At 51.1% G+C, this 24,138-nt stretch overlaps 2 protein-coding genes across 4 annotated transcripts in view; one reads left to right on the top strand and one right to left on the bottom strand.

Moving 5' to 3' along the window:
* TGFB2 (transforming growth factor beta 2) overlaps window positions 1–20,549 on the bottom strand; it is an 84,971-nt gene extending 64,422 nt beyond the window's left edge. For 2 of the 3 annotated variants that reach the window (XM_047754924.1, XM_047754926.1), the window contains exons 1-2: window positions 19,466–20,549; window positions 4,452–4,535 (exon numbers count right to left, since the gene is read on the bottom strand). In XM_047754924.1, the coding sequence (XP_047610880.1) occupies window positions 4,452–4,535; window positions 19,466–19,811 (430 nt within the window). In that variant the 5' untranslated portion in view covers window positions 19,812–20,549. The remainder of the gene's footprint in view (window positions 1–4,451; window positions 4,536–19,465) is intronic. The other variant, XM_047754925.1, reaches the window with a different exon arrangement.
* LOC125112437 (translation initiation factor IF-2-like) lies at window positions 20,425–22,689 on the top strand. The gene is made up of 3 exons (XM_047754624.1): window positions 20,425–20,914; window positions 22,067–22,212; window positions 22,436–22,689. Exons 1-2 carry the CDS (start codon window positions 20,425–20,427, stop codon window positions 22,129–22,131), a joined length of 555 nt encoding a protein of 184 aa, XP_047610580.1. The 3' UTR covers window positions 22,132–22,212; window positions 22,436–22,689.
* Window positions 22,690–24,138: the final 1,449 nt, after the last annotated feature.

Here is a 24,138-nt window from a genome sequence, read left to right as displayed (position 1 = left end):
GAACGGGTTGTTTCTGTAGTTCGATGGTCAAAACCCCTCCAGAGGTTTCAAAATACCCATGCGAAATGGTTGGACTCAAAACACCGATGGTTCCAAAAAACCTCCACATATCAGGAGGTCCAGCGTGGCACAGAGAAAATACCAAGTGATTGATTATTAAGTTTTTCTTTCTAATATCTGGGTCAGATTTTCACCTGCTCTCTCGTACCTTCGGTGGAGAAAAACACTATCTGGAAAGAGCACGCTGCAGAGCCTTGGAGCTGCGTCTGGCTGAGACCGTAGCGTTTACATCCCCCTGTTGGCCAGACCCTAACCCCATGGAATGTCTCCGAATAGGATTCAGGCCATGAAGAGGTCAGCAGTGCTTCGACCAATCACCACCTCGGTGATTTCCGTGTTATACACTGACACAGACATGGCCAGTTACATGGCGCGCACACATCATACATTCATTTTGAAACGCCCCTTCCCGAGCCACAGCTGCGGGTGCTCACCCCCACGTGCAACCTGCAGACCAGCAGCCACACCCCGCCCCCGTGGGAGCATTCACCTGCTCGCACGCTCACGTGGCGGATGGTGAGCAGGGCATATGTAGGGCAGACATCTGCTCTACCGGAAGATCTGTAAGCATCTGGGGACACAGCAAACGCAGGGTGAGAACTCAGCCATGCTGTGGATTCAGGGTCTCACCCTGGAGGGACCACGGGGTCAGACGATGGCCCTGCTGGATCCAAATCCTTCCTGCTGAAGGACTTTGAGTAAACAGATGGGCAGAAGGGGACATCCGAGCCTCAGCCTAGTGAGGTCAGACTCACCTGCGCTGCCTCTTAAAGGCTCAGACTCTTTGATGCCCCTCACCCACCCCCACCCCAGTGATTCTGCCTCTGCAGGTGTGAGAAAGGCTGGAAATCTGCTTTCTGTGACCCTTTGGGACATACACATGCAGGCCATCCTTTGAGAAGCCCATGTTTAAATCTGTTTTGTTTTTAGGGCCGCACCTGTGACATATGGAGGTTTCTGGGCTGGGGTCAAATTGGAGCTGCAGCTGCAGCCTACACCACAGCCATGGCAACACCTGATCTGAGCCACATCAGCAATCTACGCTGCAGCTTCCAGTAACACTGGATCCTTAACCCACAGATGGAGGCCAGAGATCGAACCTGTATCCTCCCGGACACTAGCTGTGTTCTTAACCTTCTGAGCCAGAACGGGAACTCCCAATCTTTACATTTTAATCAAGCCCATTGAAAGCATCATACTCAGTAAATACTCACAAAAGAAACAAAGGAAGCTGAGGTCACCTTCGTGACTTTTAACCCATTTCCTTCAGAGACTTCTTTCCCGCTGCCCTTCTGGATTCTTACAGCTTAGATGACATCTGGACTCTTACACCCAACCTGCCCCTAACCTCCATCTGGGGGGACAGCGAACGGAAAGGAAGAGAAATGATGCTGCAGCCACGTGGGCTGCGAGGAGCAGGGACCCTTTCTTCCTCCAGGGGACTTTACATCTAGCGTTGGCGCTGCCAGTCCCAGCATCAGTGTCAGGACACGCCGTGATCACTCCAGCCAGGGTGGAGACAGAGCGAGGAAAGCCAGAGGCGCCACGGGCCCCGCGCACTCGCTGCGGCCACTCCTGACATCTCCCTGGAGTGGAGAGGCGGTTCACGCAAGGTGACAGGGACGGCCCTGGAGCTGCTTGGCACAGGCCGGCCTCCACTTAACGAGTGTTCAGAATCACACTCAGCATGGAGAAATTTCACCCTGACCCTGGATGTCTGCCCCCTGGCACCCGCTCACTTACATTTTTACTCAATTACTATTTCTAAGAACAGAGACCAAAAAAAAAAAAAAAAAAGAAAGAAAGAAAGAAAGAAAGAAAAGAAAAAAATTGCAGAGCCCCACTGCTCAGCAGTCTTGCCTGGAAGGTCTGGAAGGGTCGGCGGGGTTTTCTCCCAGGCGGGAAGCTGGGTGGGGCGCGAGAGCCTCCCACCGTCCGGAAAGCCATGCACTGGCTCCTCTTCCTCACCCTCCCGGGCCCTCCTGGTTTTCCCAGGCTCGGGAGGAGCAGGGTGGGTTCCCAGTGTTTTCTCACCAAAGAAAGAGGGAAATGCACAGCCATTCAACGACCGGCAGTAACCCCAAGTGGGAAGGCGTGTCGGGGGGCCCAGAGCTGGGGAAGGCCGCTCTCCCCGCCCACCGGCTTGTGAGGATGAAAGAGGAAAGGGAAATTGATCCGCCTTGTAGGAAGATTATCCGAGAGGATGCGAAAATGCATGGGGCGGGAATCCGAAGGGAAAGCAAAAAGAAGACCAACAAAAAGAAAAAAGAAAAAAGGTTGGGGTCTCCATGGTGGAGGGCGTGGGGACCAGGCCTGAAGTCAGACTTGGGCGCTGGCCCCTCTCAGGGCTCGAGGGCCAAGGCCAAGGCCAAGGCCGCTAGCGCTCCCAGCCCACCATCTCCTGAGAAGCGGGGTGCTGCTCCTGGCCCTGCCCCGGCGCCCAGGGGGAGGTTTAGGAGGACGAGGCTTAAGCACCAGGGCCGTGGGGGCCAGTCAACAAGGGCTCTCCTTCTCTCATCCCCTGCCCCCGTCTTTTCCAAAAGGCTGGTGAGGAAAAAAAACAAAAAACAAATCACACAATTAACTCTTTGCTTTAGACAGTGAAATACAACAGAAACGTAGAGCTGGAAACCTAACTATAATCCGTCTCACAAAAGGGAGCTTTAAAAGCACAGATTAGATGCTCCACTCTTTGTTGTTGGGTTTTTTTTTTTCTTTTTTTTTTGGTCTGTTTGTCTTTTTTAGGGCCACACCCACAGCACAAGGAGGTTCCCAGGCCAGGGGTAGAATCAGAGCTGTAGCTACCGGCCTACGCCACAGCCACAGCCACAGCCACACCAGATTCGAGCCGTGTCTGCGATCTACACCACAGCTCACGGCAATACCGGATCCTTAACCCACTGAGCGAGGCCAGGGATTGAACCCACATCCTTATGGATGCCAGTTGGGTTCACTAACCACTGAGCTATGATGGGAACGCCCAATGTTTCACTCTTTTTATTCCCCTGGTAGCTTCTAGTCATTCCGAGGCTTTCTGTACTATCTGTACTATAATAAATGTATATTCTCAATAGAATCAGGTTTTCTTTTCTTTTTTTGATATCTTGATTTTATTTATTTTATTTTTTTGTCTTTTTAGGGCCGCACCAAGGTGTATGGAGGTTCCCAGGCTAGGGGTCCAATCGGAGCTGCAGCTGCCAGCCTACACCGCCGCTCACGAGAATGAGAGGCCAGGGATGGAACCCGAGTCCTTTGGGATACTAAGTAGGGTTCACTACCACTGAGCCACAACCACAACTCCTTTTTTTGGGGGTGGGGAGAAGCCCAGTCTAGGCCACTGTACACCGTCAATAAGCTATTTCATTTCCTGATTCCTTGATTCCTGAGAAGCAAGGTGAGGCATGGTAACGGCACGGGAGGAGAGCCCAGGACATTAGACAGCTACTGGGTGACAGAATAAACACATGTCTTTTGTCCTTAATTGGCCTTATTCAGGCCTCCCCCGATCGTGAGAACTAGGAACACGCACTCTTCCTCAGGGGCTCCAAAATGCAGCGTCGACCACCTCCAGAGTGACAGTCCACAGCCTCACGGCCTCTGCAAGGATCAGGGAACAGCCTGCACCAGAGGCCTCGCGTGTCAGCATCGTCCAAGACCTGTTCTCTGCTGCGGTCTCACTGCCCAGCATCCAATAAAAGATGGGCCTCCATAAAGGTTGGCGGAAATGAGGGAGGTTCCAAATTAGGAAGGGTGAGACCTCCGGCTTGGGTGGCTCTTAGGAGCCTGCACCTGTTCGGAGGGCCAGGGCGAAGCAGCATGAGCACGTGGTAAGCTCCCAGGGCCAGGACCCGGGCGCCTTGACTGTGACCCCCCCATCGCTCATGCAGCCCACGAACAGCAAGATGCAGGGCACAGATCACAGCAACGGCAAACGTGTCCCAAAGGCCTCCCGCCACAACCTCAAAGGAGAGAACATCCAGTTCCAGCAATGGCTCTGGGCCGGAAACAGGAACATGGATTCAAGTAAGATGCCCCCCCAAAAGGACCCTTGGCATTCTGACTAGGTTGTTCCACCCTCCAGAGAGCACCCTCTCGGGGGGCCGAGAGGTCCACGTGTCAAATGACCCTGGAACCCCTGGAGCGCTCCCCCCAAGTGCCCACACCCCCTCCTTCCCCCACACCGCAGTCACGTCAGCGTTGGGCTCCCAGGCCTTCATGAGGGTTTCTCATCTAAACTCTGACTACAAAACCGGGGGCCCCTGTGGGATGGCGCAGCGACAAGGCTGCCCTGGGGGAGTCTGTCTAGCCTCTGCCAAGGTCCCCCCAGCAGACAAACACTCACGATGGACTGGCTACGTCAAATGAGGTATAAAGCAGACGAGTGTACTCACCAAGGTACCCACAGAGCACCTGGGACTGTCTGGAGCACAAGCTGCCCACTGAGCCAGAGGGTGTTGTAACAACTGGGCAGACAGCTAGGAGTTTTAAAAAGCACAGTCATTAGCTATTTGACCGAGGCCAGGCCTCGTACAGAGCTATACAAAGATGCAACGTCGAAGAGGGTCTCGCTACATGTACTTATGGCTCCCCGGAAACGGAAGGTCCCCACGACTCAGGGCCAGGGGACCGGCAGGCAGGGTCTAGGGGGATGTGGATTCTCGCCCCGGATTTTTTTCTTATCCCTTCACCAGCAGTCAGGCTCGTGAATTCAGTGTTCCCTTGAACGCGTTCTAGGGTGAAGATAACCATGTACAATTTACATACCAAAATGGGGAGTTCCCGGGGGGCTCAGAGGTAATGAATCTGACTAGGATCCATGGGGTTGCGGGTTTGATCCCTGGCCTCACTCAGTGGGTAAAGGATCCAGCGTTGCCATGAGCTGTGGTGGAGGTCACAGACGTGGCTGTGGTGTAGGCTGGCAGGCGCAGCTCCGATTCGACCCCTAGCTTGGGAATGTCCATATGCCATGGGTGCAGCCCTAAAACGACGAAAAGAAAAAAAAAAACCAAAATGGTGAAATAAATACTTGACCTATATTAAAGGTGAATAGGAAAGGCCTTAACCTTTTTCACAAAAGAGAGCCTCCCTATCAAGAAGAAAACTCTGTTTTTTGTTTGGTTGGCCTCAAGTTCAGTTTTCTTAAAATCACCTGTTATCATTTCTCAGCTACCCATGAAAACTCAAAAATCCCAGTGTATATGGGCTCGAGGTGGGTGAGCTACCTTGAAAAACCTAGGGTTCCTTGGAATGGATTAAACCTATCTTCCGTGATAGTTACGGCATCCTGAAGTTTTGAACTTTGCTTCCTTTAAAAAGGAATGGCACAGAGAACGCTACCCGATATTCTGGGATCATCTGTGTGGGAAAAGAATCTCAAAGAGAATGGATGTGTGTCCATGCAGAACTGGGTCACTTTGCTGCATAGCAGACCTGATAATTCCATCACACTTTAAAAAATGAAAAACAAACAAATAAATAAAGTAACAGCAGCCCCTGCACCTTGTCTGTTGCCCATCATATTCTTATAAAAGAAGCTACACCAAAAAAGACCTTCGGTTGCAAAGAAAACATTGCTGGGTGTTCCAAGGCTATGCTCTCTGCTGTAGGGTCCGTAAACACTGGACCACCCCCCCGCCCCCCCGCCCCCGTTGCTGGTTCCCTCGGAATCCCGGGACAAGTGTTTTGCTTTTACCCAAGCCTCTGTCCCTATAAACGAAACTCTCATCATGCTCCCTGGGGGTTTTTGGAAGGGTGACACAAGATATTTAAAAGACGCTGACACATAAAAGTGATCAAGGAACCCTGTACGATTGGTGACCTAACTCACTTGCTGGATGAATCCCTGATGGCTTTCTGAGGCTGCATGAATAGCTTTCTTTCCCAGCTCCTGACACCCCATCAAGATCCATGCACTGTCCATTCATCTAGGGCGTGTCTTTGAAGAATGGCCCCTTTTCACCCCGGACAGGAAAACTTCCTTGGACAAAGACAAAGGCCTTCTGGATCCAACCCCTACCCATCCCTCCCCTCCCCTACCCTCTTTTTTTTTTTTTTTTTGCAGGGGCAGATTTGTACCTTCATCTCCCAATTTGAAAACACATAAGGAAGACCTTCCAGGCCCTGAAGCTCACCATCTCCGACACTCAGCCCACTAACAAGCCCCCAGGGATGCGGATGCACCACACCTGCCAGTCGGCACCCTCTTGAACCGAGATGCTAGGATCTGCATGGCCTGAATGGCCCGGAAGACGACGGCCCAACACCCAGGTCTTGGGAAGTCACAGCTACCAAGCTGCCACCACATGCTGTGACCAGTAGACATCTGCTCACACGTGTTCTTCCCACCAAGCAACCATGTTGTTTATTTTGAGAGCCCTCGCCCCGGCCTCGCAGACAGAAAATTCTCTCACATCCCTCGTCCGCAAAGACAGGAAGCTCCAGATGGGGTATAAACAGTCTGTCCAAGGGGCTCAGTCCAATCCGACCTCTACAAAGAGATGCTGAAATGTCACTGAAATCAAGATCTCCAGGAACAGACCCCGAGACAGGCAGAGACAGGGTGTCGCCTTGGCTGGCCGTAGTTTCTCTTCCAGCCATGGCCCTGTGCACTGCTTGGGGGGATTTTATTCCTTTTCCTGGGAAACAGCTCCTTCTTCAGGCCAGTGGATGCTGTGGTGCTAAAGAGGGATGATTTTCCTAATAGGATCCAGACCCTGGATCACCCCAGGTCACCCAGGTCGACGACGCCTGTGTGGCAACAAGGCAAGCCAACCACTGTCATCTGTCATGTCCAACCCGCGGTGCTCAGGTGGCGTCTTTGGTTTACTTTCCTTCTGCTATAACGTTACAGGATTAAAATCCCTGCGTTCCTCCCTCTGCCCCCTTTTTGGGTTCATCTGGGTTTTGTTTGTTTGCTTTGTTTGTTTTTAAGCAGGGCCAAGGGACCGGGTGCTCTGAGGCTGATCCAGCGCCTCAGAAGTTTAAGACCATGATTTAAAAAAAAAATAGAAGTTAAGCCTGTGAGTTGGATGGAGATAGAAGTGATATTATGAGTGATGCGTTAAGCCAAAGAAAGTAACTGTTAGTTTAAAAATCAGGTTTCAACCAGCTGTGTGTTCGAAGTCACACTCCGGTGTGGATAAACGTTCTCCCATCAGTGGGGTTTGGGGTATGTGCGCAATGCTTTTGAAAACGTGAAAACCTATGAAACATCTGAGCCGTTAATGGTCATAGAAGAACAATCATTTTTTGGATGTACTTGGGTGCCCGCTCGTTGATAACAGGGGATGATGGCTCACAAAAGTCCTAAGACAGAAACGGTCCTGGAATTAAAATTTTGCTTGGGTCATTGACAAAATAGCTCTGAGACGCCGAAGCTCATTTTACAAGTGCTGAGACTCATCTCCGCCTGGGGTGACACAGCTAAGACAGAAAGTGACAAAGCCAAAAGACACAGCGTTTCCCGAGTGTGTGTCTAAACGCTCTGCTTGAAAGTCACCTGGCCAGCTCCGCAAAGATGCGGGTTTTCAGGTGCTCACCTTAAAAGTGCTCAATGATAATCTAAACAGAGGGGAGGCGGCAACGGCTCGGGGTCTGCAGAGAGCATTGTAGGTGATTCTTTTGGGAAAATTCAAGAACCACTGGTTCTTGGATTTATAACTTCATAACTCAGAGGTTAGAGAGGCCTTTTCCAAATGTTCATCAGACCTCAGAACAACCCAACCAGGTGGATCAAGGCAACACTACCTTCTCATAAGAGCTGCCTGTTCTGAGTAAGCAGTGGTCCAGTGGTACGTAACAGCATCCCTTCTCTGAGATGGAGAGAAAGCCATTCTCGCTGCAACGATAGCTTAGAGGGAATGAAATGTAACGAAAAATGCTCCAGTGAACCCCACATCAAATCGGTCCCTGCCTCAACCCCTTCTCAGCAGCCCCCCCCCCCGGCCCCCGCCAAGGTCTCTCTTGTGATTACAGCTTTTCTGTTAAGTGGGCACTGTCACTCCCTCCCAGCACCAGACTTTAGCCAGTTTCTCCTCCAAGAATCCCCAGCAAGCGTTACTGGGAAAGGGCAAACGGCTGATCCCCCACGTATAAAAACTCGGGGGTCAGCTGGGCTCAAGACCCTCCTTCTACAATCCGGGTCTGACTGCCAAAGAATTAACAAAATTAGATCTGACCCTGGACACATCATTTCATTCTTGATGGTCATGTTTTCTGACAGTGGAATTCTTCTGAAATATATCCTTCTCCCTGGCCAACCAGCAGCTACCATCTCATCCCACAGAGGAGACACAAGCACAAGCAGAGGAGGTGACACAGTGGCCATGCGGGGCTGGGCTCACAGGTCTGACCAGGGACCCCCCCCCCGCCCCCCGTACCTCACTTACCAGTCTGAGGCTGGATGCTACCAGAAAGTCCAAATCAATGACCAAGTTATGCATCAGATCAAAATGACGAGTCAACAGCCAACCCTAAGGTAAGGGTACGAACCACTGCCCTAGAACCGGACGCAACAGCCTTGATTCACCTTGTATTCTGCCCGGCTGCTTGCAGGTGAGCGCGCCTACCCCTGCTTCCCTCTCCTTAGCGTCCAGAGCCCTGGATGTGGAAACCAGGCCCTGCCAGACCTTCGAGGGACCATTCCTCTACGAAAGCATCCATCTTCTGCTCAGTCCTCAGTGTGTGATTTTTTTTTTTTCTCTCTCCTAAGGTAGAATCACAATACGTCATCCACTTTTGGGAGGGGGGATGGCCTTTCTCAGCCAGAATCTTAATTATAAGAGTTCATTTTAAAGCAAGAAGACACAGCACCGATGGCATGCTCATTAAGTTGTCAAAGCAAAAGTGAAAATGAGATGAAGTCCATGGATAAGGAAATAAATGACCCAGTAAGAATATGGCCTGCGCTGTGAGGGAGGGACTGGGGGGTCTGGGATGGCATATGCACGCGGAGGCAGGTGGAGTGATTGGCCAAGGGGGACCTGCTGCCTAGCACAGAGAACTCTACCCAATATTCTGCGATCCTCTGTGTGGGAAAAGAATCTGAAAGAGAATGAGTGTGTGTCCATGCATAACTGAATCCCTCTGCTATACAACAGAAACGATGCCAACCTTGTAACTCAACTATCGGCCACTAAGACTTTTTTAAAAAAGAAAAAAAAGCAAGAATAACATCCCCCCATGGAAGGACTGACATGGTTACCGCGACATATGATCTAGAAGGAATAATCCTGATGAGTTGGGTCTAAGAAGTGTTGAATTACCAATCCTGAGACAACGCCAAAGCTGAAAAATTAGGTTATATTTTCCAGCAAATTCCCATGAAGGGGCAAGACTATATTTCAGCGCTCTTCAAATGCATTAAAACCAAACCAAACCAAACACTGCCTTCCCTTTCAGATGTGCTTCCTCAGAGATCGGCAAAGACCAGTGGACCTGGGACTGGTTCAGTATCTTTCTCAAAACCAAACTCTGCGTTCTCGTTTACGGGATGAAGTGACAAATAAGCACTCTGACCACAGCCTGAAGTTATGAATGAGCAGCGATGTGTGAACTCGCTTGTCAGGGCAGATGTGGTGCGTGTGTCAGCGTGGTGTGGGTTGGACAGAGGAAGGCAGATGAACAGAGCCAGAGGCCAAGTCACAACAGTTTTCTTCTTTCCTTCCTTAAGACGACAGAGACGCGCCAGCACTTCCCATTTCCGGAAACAAACAGTATCTCCCCCCAAAAAGCAGCCTCGCTCTCCAGGAGCTGCCCCCGACTCTCCTTCTGGAAACACCGCGTCTCGTCTTCGGGAAGGTCCTGCTCCCTAAATACCAACACAGAGGCCGCAGGCAAGGCCGGAGGTAGAGCAACCCTCTCTCTGCGGACAGAGACATGTGAGCAGGCCAGGAGGAGCGCCAGCAGCTGCCGGGGGGGGGGGGGGGGGGGGAGGCTGGAAATGCATCTGAACTATTTTCAGAAGGTCTGGGCTTTGCAACATCCAGAAAGCATTTTCCATGTGCTTGAAGTTCCCCAAGTTGTTGTGATTAAAGCAACATCTAAGCCCCGCATTTCTGACTTATCAGGCAGAACCAAATCCAAGGGCTCAGTTTTGAGAATGAAGGGATGGGGCTGGTCCCCAAAGAATAGCTTTCTGGGCATCGCGAGGCTTTCTCTTCCTCGAACAGATGCTACATCCAGGCAGCTCAATTCCTCCCAGACAGCCGGGCTTTCTCACACCAAGGAAGGGGTTTAACTCGGTCCCAGGCAGACCGCATTTTGCCCTGTTAAAGGGCTTCTGTCCTCTGAGATCACCTCCTAAAGTTTCAATTCCTCCTCAAACCCTTTGTAGTGGCTCCCCCACCACCCTCTTCCTTTCCTCCCATCTGTCCTCCCCACAAAGGCATGTTGTTGCTAAGTCTGTGCTTAAATGAATGGCCCATCAGCTAAGAAAGGGCCAGGGCAGGTGCCCGGTCCTGGAAGTAACATGAGGGCTCCCCAGGTCTAATGCAGCTGCCTGCCCTGGCTCAGCCCGGATCTCACGCAGGAGGTGATGAGCGACCAGGGACCCAGGAGGAGGGCCCGACCCAGCCCAGAAGCATGGGACCCAGAGGCCCCTCCTGCTCGGCAGCCTTTTACAAATAACATTCTTCCCGCCCGCGCCCCCCCCCCTCCCCCGCCGCTTTGCTGGACTTCAGCCTTTCTGGCCCAGAAAGATAAAAAGGTGAGTGCTATGCAACTCATTCATATATTTAGAGAGATCAGTTAAAATAATTCAAACATGTTCCCCTAAAAATGGATATGCCCTTTGAAACAAGATGTTAAAAAAAAAAAAAAATCAAAACTGGACACTAAGGCACTGAGCAGGCACAGCAAGAAACTCTGGCTGGAGGAATACAGGAGGCGGACCTCCTGCTTCTGGTGCTACATATTATCAGGTAGAGGCTCTTGTTTTTTCAACAAGGAGAGTCGGGGGCAGCTCCCGGAGGGCAAGGCTGCTTTTCTGGCCCTGGGAACTTCTGCAGGAATCGAACCCGCGCCGCAGTAGCGACCCAAGCCACAGCAGTGACAGTGACAATGCCGGATCCTTAGCCGGCTGAGCCACATGGAACTTAGAGCCTCTTAAAGTTTTCTGAGGGCAGATAACACGCCCCCGCTTGCTCCTTTTCAGTGTGCTCCCAGGACACGAGTCTGCCAGGCGCACATGTACTGCCTGTCCTCCGTTCCACAAATATGTGCGCAGAATGTGATTTCACACGTTTTCCATATTTTAGTACCTCTATAATACCGATGCTCTCTTATCATCAGTGGCATGTTATACTCGATGGGCAATGATATTCCTTTCCTAGTCGCATATAACATAGAGGGGCCTCACAAAATCAGCGGTGTTTGAGAATTCATCGAGGAGCTGCCGCTGTGCAAAGCGAGCCTATTTAAGTGCCAGAAGCAGCTGCACGAGGCGTCTCTTTGCACACGTCATCATCAGGCCTTTACAGCCCTAGGGGGTAGGTATTATCTTCTTCACTCTTACAAGAAACTAAGATTAGCTTCAGAGAAGGGGCTTCAACCCAGCCATAAAGCCAGTGATGGCAGAGCCAAGATCGGAATTCAGCAGTGAGCAACTGACGAGGCGGTTTTAATAACCTGCACCGGGAGAGCCAAGCTGCTAACTCAAACAAGACCACGTTTTAACAACTGCCACAGGCCTGGCGCAGGACTTATCTTTGAAGCCGCCTCTTCCCTTTCAGCCTGAGAGTCTGCCGGTGCAGTTCCCTTTTATTTGCCCTCCTCCTTGTACCATTTGGGTCTGTCTGACTCTCCAGTCTGTGCTCCCTGGTCAACACCACCCTGTCTTCCCCAATAAATGAATCTGTGGCAGGAGACAAGACGAAGCCCCAAGCCATCGAATGCATCAAGAATTCTGCAAAGAAAACAGGGGCATTGCAAGATCAAGGCCAGGAGACTGGGTGAATCACAATTTTTCGATCAACCAAGTGCAGAGATAAAAGTGGAACGTGTCAGAAACCCAGGCTTGTATGAAAAGCTTCAAAAGTATATGTCCTTCGGGAGGAAGAGAAGGCAGAGCTTCCAGGAATGTGAGTCCTGCCAGAAGACAACGGTCCCCCAAATCCTTCATGGATGTGTCCAGTCATCTTGCCCGGAGGGCAAGGAAAGTCACGCTCTCCATTCCCCGGTCTTTATTTAGGGCCACTATTATCTGCGGTACCCCAAAGTCTGACTTTTGGTAAGAGATCACTGAGGGCAATAGCTCTATCCACGACCTTGAAGGTCCCGGGGAACACGGAAGGACCGGCTAGCTTCCCTTGTAAAATTAAATAAGTGCACCCATGTGAAATATTTCATATGCGCCCCGAGAGGCTTAGCTTCCTCATCATCATCATCAGCGCCCTTCTTTTCACGCTTATCCGCAAAACCGGAAACAGGAAGTGGATGGTTCTGGGAAGGCTCCTGCTGCCTTCAGCCCTGGGACAGGATCCATCGGGCACATCTTCCCTGAGGACACCCGGGATCCCCCTCTCTCCACATCTCCTGGTCCTAACGCTCTGAATTCAGATCCTCCTTCTTTCTGGTGATTCCACCTTATTCTCTAAAGGGAAACGCTCATTCCTGTATTAAGCACTGATTGAGCAAAACAGTTCGCTGTAAAAGGACACAGATTAAGTCAGACGGGGTTCCTGTTCAGAGGCGGTTCGCCAACCAATGAAGAAGACAGGTCAGGACACAGCGAAAGAAAAGAGGTTGAGCTAGAGATGAGTATCACTATTGTGAGCGTGCAGAGGAAGAGCTAATTAAACGGGACGAGGAAAACGACAGGAGCGTTCACCAGGGGACGCAACCCTGACTAAACCTGGAAGGACGTTGAAAGGTGTTAAAAGATGGATCGCCAAGTGGAAGGCACGACATAAACAGAGGCCTGGAGGAATGGAAATAAATGATCCCTTTGGGTCCAGACAAAGGGGGTGATCTGGCTGGAGCACAGTTTTCACGGGGCGGATTTGGGAGGGGGCGCCAAGCAAGGGGGAGGGGCCGTCGAGCAAAGAGGAGGGGCCAGACCCTGAAATGTCTTGCTTGGATCTGCTCTACAGTATCCGAATCATACTGAAAAAGCCTACATTCTCAAGGCCGTCCTGCATGAGGACTAGACTGTGCTCAGCGTGGTGGATCACCAGCCCCGCGGAGTCTCTGTCCCCAGAGAGGCAAAGGTCATGCAAGGACCAATGGGAGTGAGCCAGGGAAACAGATCCACGGAGGGGAGGCTGGTGGGAGCATCACTTCCCATCACATTCGAAGAGCTCTAAAATATCTTTTTATGTATGTATTGCTTTTTAGGGCAGCAGTGCCACAGAGGGAAGTTCCTGGGCTAGGGGTCAAATCTGAGCGGCAGCTGCCGGCCTACACCACAGCTCACAGCCACGCCGGATCCTTAACCTGCTGAGCGAGGGCAGGGATCGAACCCGCATCCTCTGGGATAATAGTCGAGTTCATTACTGCTGAGCCACAACAGGATCTCCCTAAAATACCTCTTTGTACTATCTCATGCATAATAGGTGGCACACTACAGCCATTGTCAGTGATCCTTCTCTCTTAGTGGTGCATGAAGTAAGAGTGCACCTTAAAAATCAACGGTGCACCAAACACCACAGCTGCCACGCAAAAAAGGCCTACTAAGTGCCGGAAGCAGAGGGTGGGGCTTCTTGACACAGGTTCTGGTCAGTCCTTTGCAACCCTCGGAAGCCGGCATCTCCATCATTACAAGAGAAGAAAAGCAGGCTTGGTTCAGCGAAGTTCACCACCATACAAGCGGATGTTCCAGAAGAGAGAGGAACGGAAGGCAATTCAGAGACTGTGGGGAAGAAGTCAAGGGGGAGCTTTATGCAGAAGTGAAGCCACCAAGCCAATCCAGGAAGCAAGGCGTCGGTCTCAGGGCAGTGGAGTTTGACTTCCGGGTATCAGAGGTTAGAAAGGAAACAAAATAAATGATACGAATTTCTCCCAAAGGCATGATGGAAATGAGCTTTTCAGTCTAAACAAACCCATCAAAGAAGCCCCAGCATGTGATTACATGTGAAATACCTGGAGAACACAGAATTCTTCGGTTAAAAACTAGCTCTGTTTAAAGCATATTAACAAAACAAAGGCACACCATGTGGTTTCAGAATGCCCATGGAAACATTTGTTTATCTCGGCCAGAGGCACAGTTCGTGGAGCTGTTCAGAATCTGCAAAGTGGATACACCCTTCAGCAGAAAGGCTGCCTAAGGAGAGGGAGCCCATCCAAACCGGAAATGCTCCATCAGGAGAGCTGACTTGGCTCTTTCCAGAGTTCCGCCCTGCAGCCTCTCTGCTCCCAGCTCACCTTCATTCTGAACCTGTAAAGGGCTGGGAATGGCGGCAGGGAGGGAGGGAGGGGACTCCCAGAGTCGCGCCTCGATGGTGGACTTGCACACCTCTCCCGGGACCAGGCTCTTTCACCTTATTTTCCCTAACCCTCTAAAAAGGCTGCCTGAAGTGTGTTGTAATCTCTGGGCAAAGGCCTAGGAGTCGTGACCTCCTCTGCTCTAACCCAGATTCGATATGGGATCAACAGTGAGTCACTAGCCTTTTTTCCCATCTCAGTTTCCTCTAGGAAAAATGATCTGTCATCCTTTCCTATCTTTGTATGAAAGATGCTGCGACTAGGTTACATCAGCATCTCTGCACCAGGGAGAAGGCGTCATTCAAAGGGTGCAGCTCCTTCGGTCGACCCTAGGGGTCGCTGTGGAGACACACAGGGCTCCCTGAGCCTCTGCCAGGTCAGCTGGTCCCCATCGCCCCTCCTGCTTCACCAAGCCCAGCCTCCATCCGGTGGGGACTCCTCGGGAGAGGCTTGAAGCCGACGGACTAGCCTTTCTTGGCAACAAAGACGGCCCAACTGCTTCAGTTATGACCGGTACATATCTTTGAGGGTTTTTCCTAGTATTTGGAAAGAAAAGAGAGGATATCCTAGCCGAGAACATGGCCTAAGTTAAATGCAACCACAATTAGGCACTAGACTTAGCATAAGGGGTGATATGAGGGAATTCGAGTTTGGTCTGCTGTGGATTCACAACTCACTCGTCATGGAAGTCCGGGGAAGGGGTTCAAGTCTGTCTTGAACCTCTCTCTCTCCCTCTTCCTCACACATTCCACACAAAGAAGCTTCAAAAACAAAACCCCTATCACTTCGCTGAACACCTGAAACTGACGCAATATTGTACATCAACCGTAATTTTTTAAAAAAGAAAGAAACAGAAATTCCTGCACATCAAGCAAAAATATCACTATGTTCCAGCAACTGCTAGTATTTTCCTTCATTGGGCAACTGGCCAAGAGTCCAGCCACGGGTCTACGGAAAGATAGATCCAGGAATAGACTGTTAAGTCACAGTCCCCCCAAACCACAGTGCTCTTGGTAGCCATTCCACATTCTACAATTTCACTAGGAAAACTCCAGAGGAACCAGAAGGAGAGATTGCTCGGTATTGGGTATTCAGTGTTTAGCATTTATGTGAAACCGTTGCAAGGGAACCTCACTGTGATGTCTCAGGCCGTGTGCTTTAGTGTCTCTAATTCAACATGATGGAGACACCTATGTGATTATTCACTTCCTCTGGCGGCCGACCTTGCAGACACCTCCTGAACGTGAGCTGCGTATTCTCCTTGCAAAGAAAGTCTGCGAAAATTCCTCACTTCTCTTTCTCTGTCCTGATACACAGCACCTTGCTGCTGACTGAGATGAAAGGGTGGGGCAGCAGCATTACTTAGGCTAAATGAATGGGAGGTTTTGATGCCTCTAATTTAGGCTCTTTAGGAGCCTCATTATAACGTGTACACCATACAAGCGAGTCGAAGTCATACCCCCACTTCTTTAAGAAAGCTTTCTGATTATCTTTCTCTTCGATTTTACTGTCCTTTTGACCATCGAGAGGTTTTTCTCTGCGGGTTATTACTTTTGAGATGGTACTACTGGCAGAATTCCGTAACCCCCAATAAATCCCGGGGTTACCGGGCCTCTCCACGTGGGGATCAGTGACATTTGGGGCTGGATAATTCTTTGATGTATGGGGTGGGGGGAGAGGGGGCCTGCTCTGTGCATTCTCCAGTGGTTAGCAACGTGCCCCCTCCCCCAGTCATGACAACCAGAAATGTCTCTGGAGACATGTGCCTTCCGGGGGGGGGGGGGTGTGAGCACAATCACCACGACAGCAGCCTGATGTGTGGCAATGGAAAAGCGAGGGCAAAGGAAGAAAATGAAACTTTTTGTCTCTTCCCTTTTTTTGACCGTCCACGCTCCTACATAGTTTCATCGTTAATCATTTGGATTCTTACTCTATTAAGTGCAGTCACACGTTCTAAAGGTCTAAAGCCTGGTACAGTGTCGTTGGAATAGATGTGCCTCGAAGTTCAAATGGATGGTCCAAAGGACGAGAAGTCCACTAATGCCCCCTGGGTAAAGGATGGGTAAACCTGAGCCTAACGCCACTTTGAGCCTTCAACTAACAGCCTGTGAAAAGATCAATATGAATAAATTCGAAACTAATCAGACCCCCTTCTTCAAATGTTGACACAGTGTTATTTATATCCCATAAATACCTTCTCGACTAGAATTCGTCCTAGGAGATTGGCACCTGGCCAGTTCTATTCATATTTACTAGATTTATATAGTGCCCTGGGCCAAGGATAATATTTAAAACAAAATATGCCTGAAGGCATATACAATATCTCTTATATTTTTACTTTTAGAACTCTGCATGGCTAAAAATATTTAGTCTGAACTATATAAAGTGTCCCACAAAGGACTATCAACAATCTGTAATGATATATAGCTCATCGAGTATAATTAGAGCATATTTGTAATATTTGAGCTGAAGTCACTCCCTGAACGCTAATCAGCTGGTGGTTAAAAAAAAAAAAAATTAACCAGTGATCTTCCTCATGCCTTCATCTCTGATGCTTATGACCCTCCAAGGGTTCACTTCAAGAAATGACAGGCACACTCCCTCGGCACAGCCACTGCAGTAAGGTTCGAGTTAAAAGTCAGGAGGAAAAGTCCGTGTATAAAGCCAATGCTGTACTTTCAATGTGCCCTTTAAAAATATGGTGGAGTGATTTTTTTTTTCTTTGGAAGGCTTCACTATATTCCAGTATAACTAGAAAGTGCTGGAAAATCAGTTAACCTACTTTCTATAAAATTATCCACAGTCCTAGCACAGTAGTATCAGATCTGCTATTAAGAAGGCTTTCTACTCCTCAGCTTCCTTCAAGGCTTTAAGGAACCTGTATTCTGTGCAAGAAAACTGAGAGCATGTATTTCGGCTGCACCGATCAGAGGCTTTCATTTCCTGGGCACCTGGGAGAGGATGCAGAAAGGAATCCACACACCAATTTTAGATGCCAACCTCTGAAATCCTAACAACGTGAGCATTTTTCCAATTTGGTGAGGATTATGATCCTGGATTGGACAGTCTCGGTTCTTCAGACTCAAGAGTGCTCGCAAGAGCAAAGCCTGAACACCCTCTTGGGTAACTTGCCCTGTTCACACCTATCTGATGAAGAGATGAGACCTCTTCTGTGCTATGACAGCGCTGGCAGTTCATCAGGGCTCTTGTAGGTAAACACTGAAAGAGCAGCTGGCTCAGGGTCTACAGAACATACCTGCCAGCCTGCCCCAATTCCATGAGAAGAGATGCACGTGCTGGAGAAAAAGCAAACGGACTCAGCTCAGCTCCCTGTTGGGTCTCAAGGTTTTGGACAAACTACGATGACTTTCTTTCCTAACTTCGCCTGGGCTCCACCCCAGGTAGAAAACTTCACTCCCCGTCCCCACCCCCCATCACCGGGATGGAGAGCATTCATCACCACTGTTGAGGACAGTGTCCTAACAACAGTAATAAAATCCTCCTGCTTGCCCGGATCTCCTGCCTCGGCTCTGCTCTGTTCTGCAATAAGAGGAGAGGCTTCCTCAAAACAGAGGTGGCCTGGGGAGGCTGGGGTTCGGATACTTGAGCTGACAATCTGGGACCATCAGGTCAGGCAACTACGGCTTGTCCAGCCAAATATAAATTATTAAAAAAAAAAAAAGCACCCCCCCTAGGATAAAATGGCCATATTATCTCTGTAGCAAGACACAGAGACTCTGTGAAGGCAGCCAGCGAGTATATAGGGCAAGGAAAGGCGAGGGGAGGCGGAGAGAAATGGGCAACCAATGAAAAGTGGACGACTTGGGATTTGGAATCAGCGAAGGTTGGAGCCTCCCCCCCACCCCCACCCCTTCCTCCTGGTATTTAACCCTCTCAGGTATCAATAGACGCTGCTGCTTCTTTCCTTTTTTCTTTTTTAAAGAACTTGGAAGCAATTCTGAGTTAACCGCCCCCTTCCCTTCCCCCCAAGGAACCCCACAATCAATCATCGCACTCCCCTTGCTACTATATGCCAGCTGGTTCTGGGGACACTGTCCTCAGAGAAGCCAGTTTAAAAAAAAAAAAAAAAAAATCGGCTGTCTTCTACGCTGAGGTTTAGGAATGCAACCAAGTGACTGCAGGGAGCTCCAGAGCGAGCAAGACGAACGATAAATGCCTAAGAAAAAGGATCTGCTACACCGGTGACTGGAAGTAGGCAGGTTTGAGTGAACTCTGAAAAATAACGTGAAGGAAAACCCCTTTTCAACGTCGTCAGAAACGAAGCTGCCCCTTCTACCAGCCCAGGTGAAATCAAAAGGCGACGTAGTTACACGATCTCGCCTTGGGGGAGGGGGTGTAAACACCTCGCCAAGGCAGTCGGTTCAAGAACTGAGTGGTAGGAGGCAGGTTTCTGGACGGAGCTCCAACTCGGGTTTTGTCTTGGCGATGCTGACATTTTTCGGGGAGTTAGAGACAATGGAGAAGGCTCGGGGAATCAGCTGATAGGTCGGCACGGAAAGGGGCGCCTTCCGGAGAGGCTAGTTTTGAGCCACTTTTTTCTTTAACCCTTCGGGCACCAGATCGGCGGGCTCCAAGCCAATCGGAGCCAAGAAAACAAACCCACCGAGGCTTCCCGGTGTGACTCTGCCCCCGGGAGCGCCTCGGGTTTGACAGAGGAGGGCTGACTCCGAGCTGGTGGCCGAGTCGAGAACTCCAGGGAGGAGAAAAAGGGAATAATACCGCCTTATAGAGGACGGGGCGTGGGGGGAAGGGACACATGGAGAAAATAAAGTCGCACGTCCACGTTTGAAAGCCTAACGTCCTCAAGCACACGACTGACAAGGAGGCGGGTGGGACGGAGGACGGGAGCAGGGGAAAGCGCGAGCGGGCGCCGGGAGAGGGCAGGGCGATCCCTGGAGTGGCGGCGGTTCTGGAAGCATCGGGCAGCGCTAAGCCCCGGGGAACGGCAGCGAGGAGCAGTACTTACTTTCCGAGGGGAAGAAGGGCGGCATGTCGATTTTGTAAACCTCCTTGGCGTAGTATTCCTCGTCGCTGCGCTCGCGCTCGCAGGCGGCCGCCCTCCGGCTCGCCTTCTCCTGGAGCAAGTCCCTGGTGCTGTTGTAGATGGAAATCACCTCAGGGGGGACCTCCTCGGGTTCGGGGTAGTCTTCTGGGGGGCTGGTGAGCTTCAGCTTGCTCAGGATCTGCCCGCGGATCGCCTCGATCCTCTTGCGCATGAACTGGTCCATGTCGAGCGTGCTGCAGGTAGACAGGCTGAGCGCGACCGTGACCAGATGCAGGAGTAGAAAAGCGCTCAGCACACAGTAGTGCATTTTTTTTTTAAAGGTGGAAAAAATTTTTTTAAAAAGTAAAAAAAAAAAAAATGCAAGAGAAAAAAAAAACAACAACAACTCTCAAAGTACCGGTCGGGTAGATTTTTTTTTTTTAATGCGAAACTTTTGCAAACAATCGAGAGTCAATGTCCGAAAGAAAAAGGTATCTTGCCTGAATTCCTTTCAAAAGAAAAAGCGAGTCGTTGCCCAAGTGGAAATATTAATACGCGATGGGCAGGGGGAACCCTCACTTGGGGGAGTCAGCAAAAGTTTTCTTGGAGCGACGAGACCGGGGGAAAAAAAAGAGACGAGTGGCTATTAGGCAGAAATAAATTTAGGAGGAGGCAACGGAGTTCAGTGTGTCAGTTTCGGGTGCGGAGTGGCGGATCTGAACTCGGCTCCTCCGGCCAAAAGGGAAGATGAAAAGGCCCCGGGGCTGGCGGCGGGCGCGCCGGCGGGAGGGGCGCGGGGAGCGCTGTCAGGGGGCCGCCGAGGCCGCCTCCAGTTTATAGATCGGAGGACGCAGCGGCGCGGCCCTGCCTTCCACGGCGGCGCCGAGAGCAGGAGCCGCAGCAGCTCCGGAGCGGAGGAGCGCACACGTGTGTGAGTGTGTATGTGTGTGTGTGTGAGCGTGAGCGCGCGCCCGAGTGCGCGCGCGGGGGGCGAGCCCGGCCCGCGGCGGGGAGGCGGGGGCGCTCGGCGGGGTCCGGCGGGGGCCGCGGAGGAGGCCGCGCAGGGAGGCGGCGAGGATCCTGCTCCCGGAGCTGCGCGCCGACCCGCCCGGTCACTCCACGTTGCCGCCGCCGCTGGCGGACGCGCCGGCCTCCAGCTCCCTCCTTCTGCTCCTCCTTCTCCTCTCGCTCCAAACGCCAACCCGGCAACAGACGATCGGCCGCCGCCGCCGTCGCTTTCACCCCCAGCGGACGCGCCGAGCGGGCAGCTTTATGCCTACGGGGGTGGCCAAGGGGATCCCGTGGAGCCCACCCGTCCCGACCCTCGCCTGCCTTCTCGCCCACTCGGACTCTCTCGCTTAGGGTGGGAGGCACTTGGCGGCCGGCAGCAGGTCCTCGCCTTGCTCCGTTCTGCAGCCAGGCAGCCCCTCGGTTGGTCCCCGAAGCCTCCCTAGACCGTTATCCTAGGTGGTTCTCCATCCCTCTTCTCCCCAGGCCTCCTCCTTCCGTCTCTATCTCTCGCTGCCTCTCTCTTGGTCTCTGAATCCCTGCCTCTCTCTCTCTCTCTCTCTCTCTGCCTCTCTCTTCTCTCGTCTCCTCTCTCTCTCTCTTTCTCTCTCTCTCTCCCCCCTCTCTCCTCGGAGCGTCTTGGAGCTCCCCTTGGAGCAGACCTTCTGCTGCCAGCAGATAACATCACGATCCTGCCTGGGAGGACAGATTTATAAGTTCTCCCTGAACCACGTGTTTGCCTTCAACAAAGTGACGTGCTAGGATTACAGTCAGAAGTCCTCTCGTTTACTTAGACCACGAGCTCTCGCTGCACCGTTGAGGGGGTGTGGAAATGAGGACGGCTGCGGGGAAGGGACGGAGGAGGTGGAGTGTGCGCCCTGACAGCGGTGATTTATGGCATTTGCTTTATATAGTCATTTTGGACCCGTCGGGTGAAGGACAAGCGAGCAAGCCTCCCATTTTTACTGAGTGTGGCTCCCTCACAGCCTCCCAGATGGAGTCCCCTGCTCTAGAATGGAAGTCTTACCTCCTGTTGTGCACACGCCCGCTCTCTCCCTCCTCCCTGTCTCTCTGCAAGTGAGCACCAAGCAGTGGATTCGGCGCCGGGGCAGCCCTGACACAGGGCACCCACTCTCCGCTGTCCTTTCGGTGGATCGTGTTCTCAAAGTCCACAGCCCCGGGCTGCTCTGGAACTCATCGTCCTGCGCTTTGCTGTTTACAGCCTAGGCCCCCACTGGAGTGTGGAAGGGCGAAAAAGAGAACTCTATATTTTGTACCTGCAGAATGAAGCGGGTTTGTTTATGTTACTGTTTGAATGGAGAGCCTCTGAATTGGCTGCTGCCCGAGTCCCTGCTGGGCATGGCTCTGTCCTCACCTTCCCCAGCTAGACTTCAGCAAGCAACTTCATTCTTTCCACAGCATATATCCAGGAAGCAGCAATTGCTAGTGTTTGATGTTGCTGTCACACCCGCCTCCTAACTGGGCATTTTGTTTCCACCTAGTCCAAAGGAGCGGAACACAAAAATAAGTCTCGCCCCTGTTCACTTTTCCCTTTTTCTTTTCTTTTCCCTTTAGTTACTCAAAGGCAACATTTTCATTTCCTCATGACTGCAGCCACACCGACGAGACAGATGATTTAAACTGGAGACCGTGGACGTTTCCCCCAGACGCAAAGCCATCGTAGGATCGTCCAGTTCAGGCGTCCCTTTTATTATAGAAAGGTCACCAGGAACTTTCTCTAACTTTCAGAATTTAAAGTTTACGTCTGTATGGGGCCTATATCATTAGTCGGGAGGGGGCCGAATATTTATAATAGCGTAACTAACACATAGTATACTTAGGAATTGAGGTAGATTGATAGATGCATATATATATATATATATGGTCCTTTAATCTTCACAACAACACTATAAACGAGGTATTATTATTATCTCTATTTTTCAGATGAGACTGCAGTACAGAGAGGTTGAGTACCTGTTCTCTCAAGACCAGAGGAAGAGGCAGAGCTGGCTTTTGCAGTCAGGATCCACTGTCTGCACTTACCCACGACGTATTTCTAGGAAGCAGTGCTACCAGACTAAGTCTGACAAACAGTTCTGCGGTGACATTAAGTTTGGAGATACAGGTACTTTATTGCCTATCATCAGCGTCAAGATTCTGAGAACCTTAACAGAAAATAAACGTTTCATTCTTTTTTTTTTTCATGTTCCATTCTTTTAACCCAGCATATGCTGAACTCCCTTGAACACTGATTTCCACCCCCCACACTAAAACACGTGGGAAATCTCCAGAATAAAGGAAGCGCTCCGCCCACTTCTGAATGATGCTGAAAATTATGTGTAAAATCAGCATGAGCACGTTCCTTTCCCTGAGGCCAGTTTCAGATAGAAGCAACCGGAAAGCAGTTAGACAACCAGCTACCATTCCAGCAACCAAAGCAAAATGCAATCCAGGGAGTTCCCATTGTGGCTCAGCGGGGAACAAACCTGACTAGTATCCCTGAGGATGTGGGTTCGATCTGTGGCCTCCTTCAGGGGGTTACGGATCGGGTGTTGCCATGAGCTGTGGCGCAGGTCGCAGAGGCATCTCCAGTTCAACCCTTAGCCTGGGAACTCGCATATGTCACAGGTGCAGCCCTAAAAAGAAAAAAAAATGTAAATGTATATATATATAGTCCAAAGGCACTACTATGGGGCTAGTAGTTTCCCCAAGCTGTCATCCCTTTGCGTGGAGTCTGAGAACTGCGACAGAGCTCCACACGACGGGGGAAAGTGAGTGTCTTTACACCTGGCCAATCATGGAACGTAAAGCAGGAGCTGCCAACTAGAGCTGCTGCGGGGAGATGTGGCTTTGGAGCGTGGCTTGTTACCTCGGTCGCCCTTCAAACCAGGGAGACGGACCTTCTTGAGATAAATGCAGAGGCACCCGAGGTTAAGTGGGTTCAGATTAGAGTGGGGCCAAAGCAGCAACGGGCCAGCCACATCACCTCCGGGAAGACAATTTAAGCCATACATCTTCCTGACAGCCACCCCTCCCCAACCCAAACGCACACACTGTGGCCCAGGATCTGTTCTTGGTTGAACGCTTACTCTACAATCCCTCCCACTCCCGGCCTGCTCCAAAGAGGCTACTTGTAATTTCCCAAAGCCCACGAAGGTGGGACGGGGAGGGTGGGTAAAGTCTGGTATGGCTGAGGATAGGCACTTGATTATCGCCGGACAGAAGGAGCCCCTTCCTGCCTCTCAGGTGGGCAGTCCTTTGAAGATGTACCAGGTAAGCCTTCAAGAGCAGTCTCCCGGGCTTGTCATAACTCAATGCTAAGAGGGTGGTTACCCACAAAGACCATCTAGATGGCCTCAAGGAGGCAGGCGAGCCTCGTGGTAAACAGGACGGGATCCAGATTCCAGGTTTCTTGGGTTCCAATATCTGTCACTTTCTGGTTGGCAATCCTGGCTAAGTTACCCAGACACTTGGTGTTAGTTTATCTGTGACATGGGGCGGACACATGGTACCCACAGCACCGTGAGGATTAACTCACACAAGATACCCTGAGAGCTTCTGGCCTTGAGCAGGTGCTCATTGAATGGTACCTACCATCTTTGCATCCTCTCACGTCTTCAGTCTTCATCGTTGTCCGCGCTTTCTCA

Source organism: Phacochoerus africanus, chromosome 12, assembly GCF_016906955.1.
Source record: "Phacochoerus africanus isolate WHEZ1 chromosome 12, ROS_Pafr_v1, whole genome shotgun sequence".
Classification (NCBI taxonomy): Eukaryota; Metazoa; Chordata; class Mammalia; order Artiodactyla; family Suidae; genus Phacochoerus; species Phacochoerus africanus.
Note: the sequence above shows the minus strand (reverse complement) of the source record. Positions and strands in the feature narration are given on the sequence as shown.

Bases quoted from the DNA above. Each gene is read 5' to 3' on its own strand.
- LOC125112437 (XM_047754624.1), top strand. From the start codon at position 20,425: ATGTGTGTGTGTGTGAGCGTGAGCGCGCGCCCGAGTGCGCGCGCGGGG. The intron at 20,915-22,066 runs GTTGGTCCCCGA...TTTTCCCTTTAG, and splicing joins TGCAGCCAGGCAGCCCCTCG to TTACTCAAAGGCAACATTTT.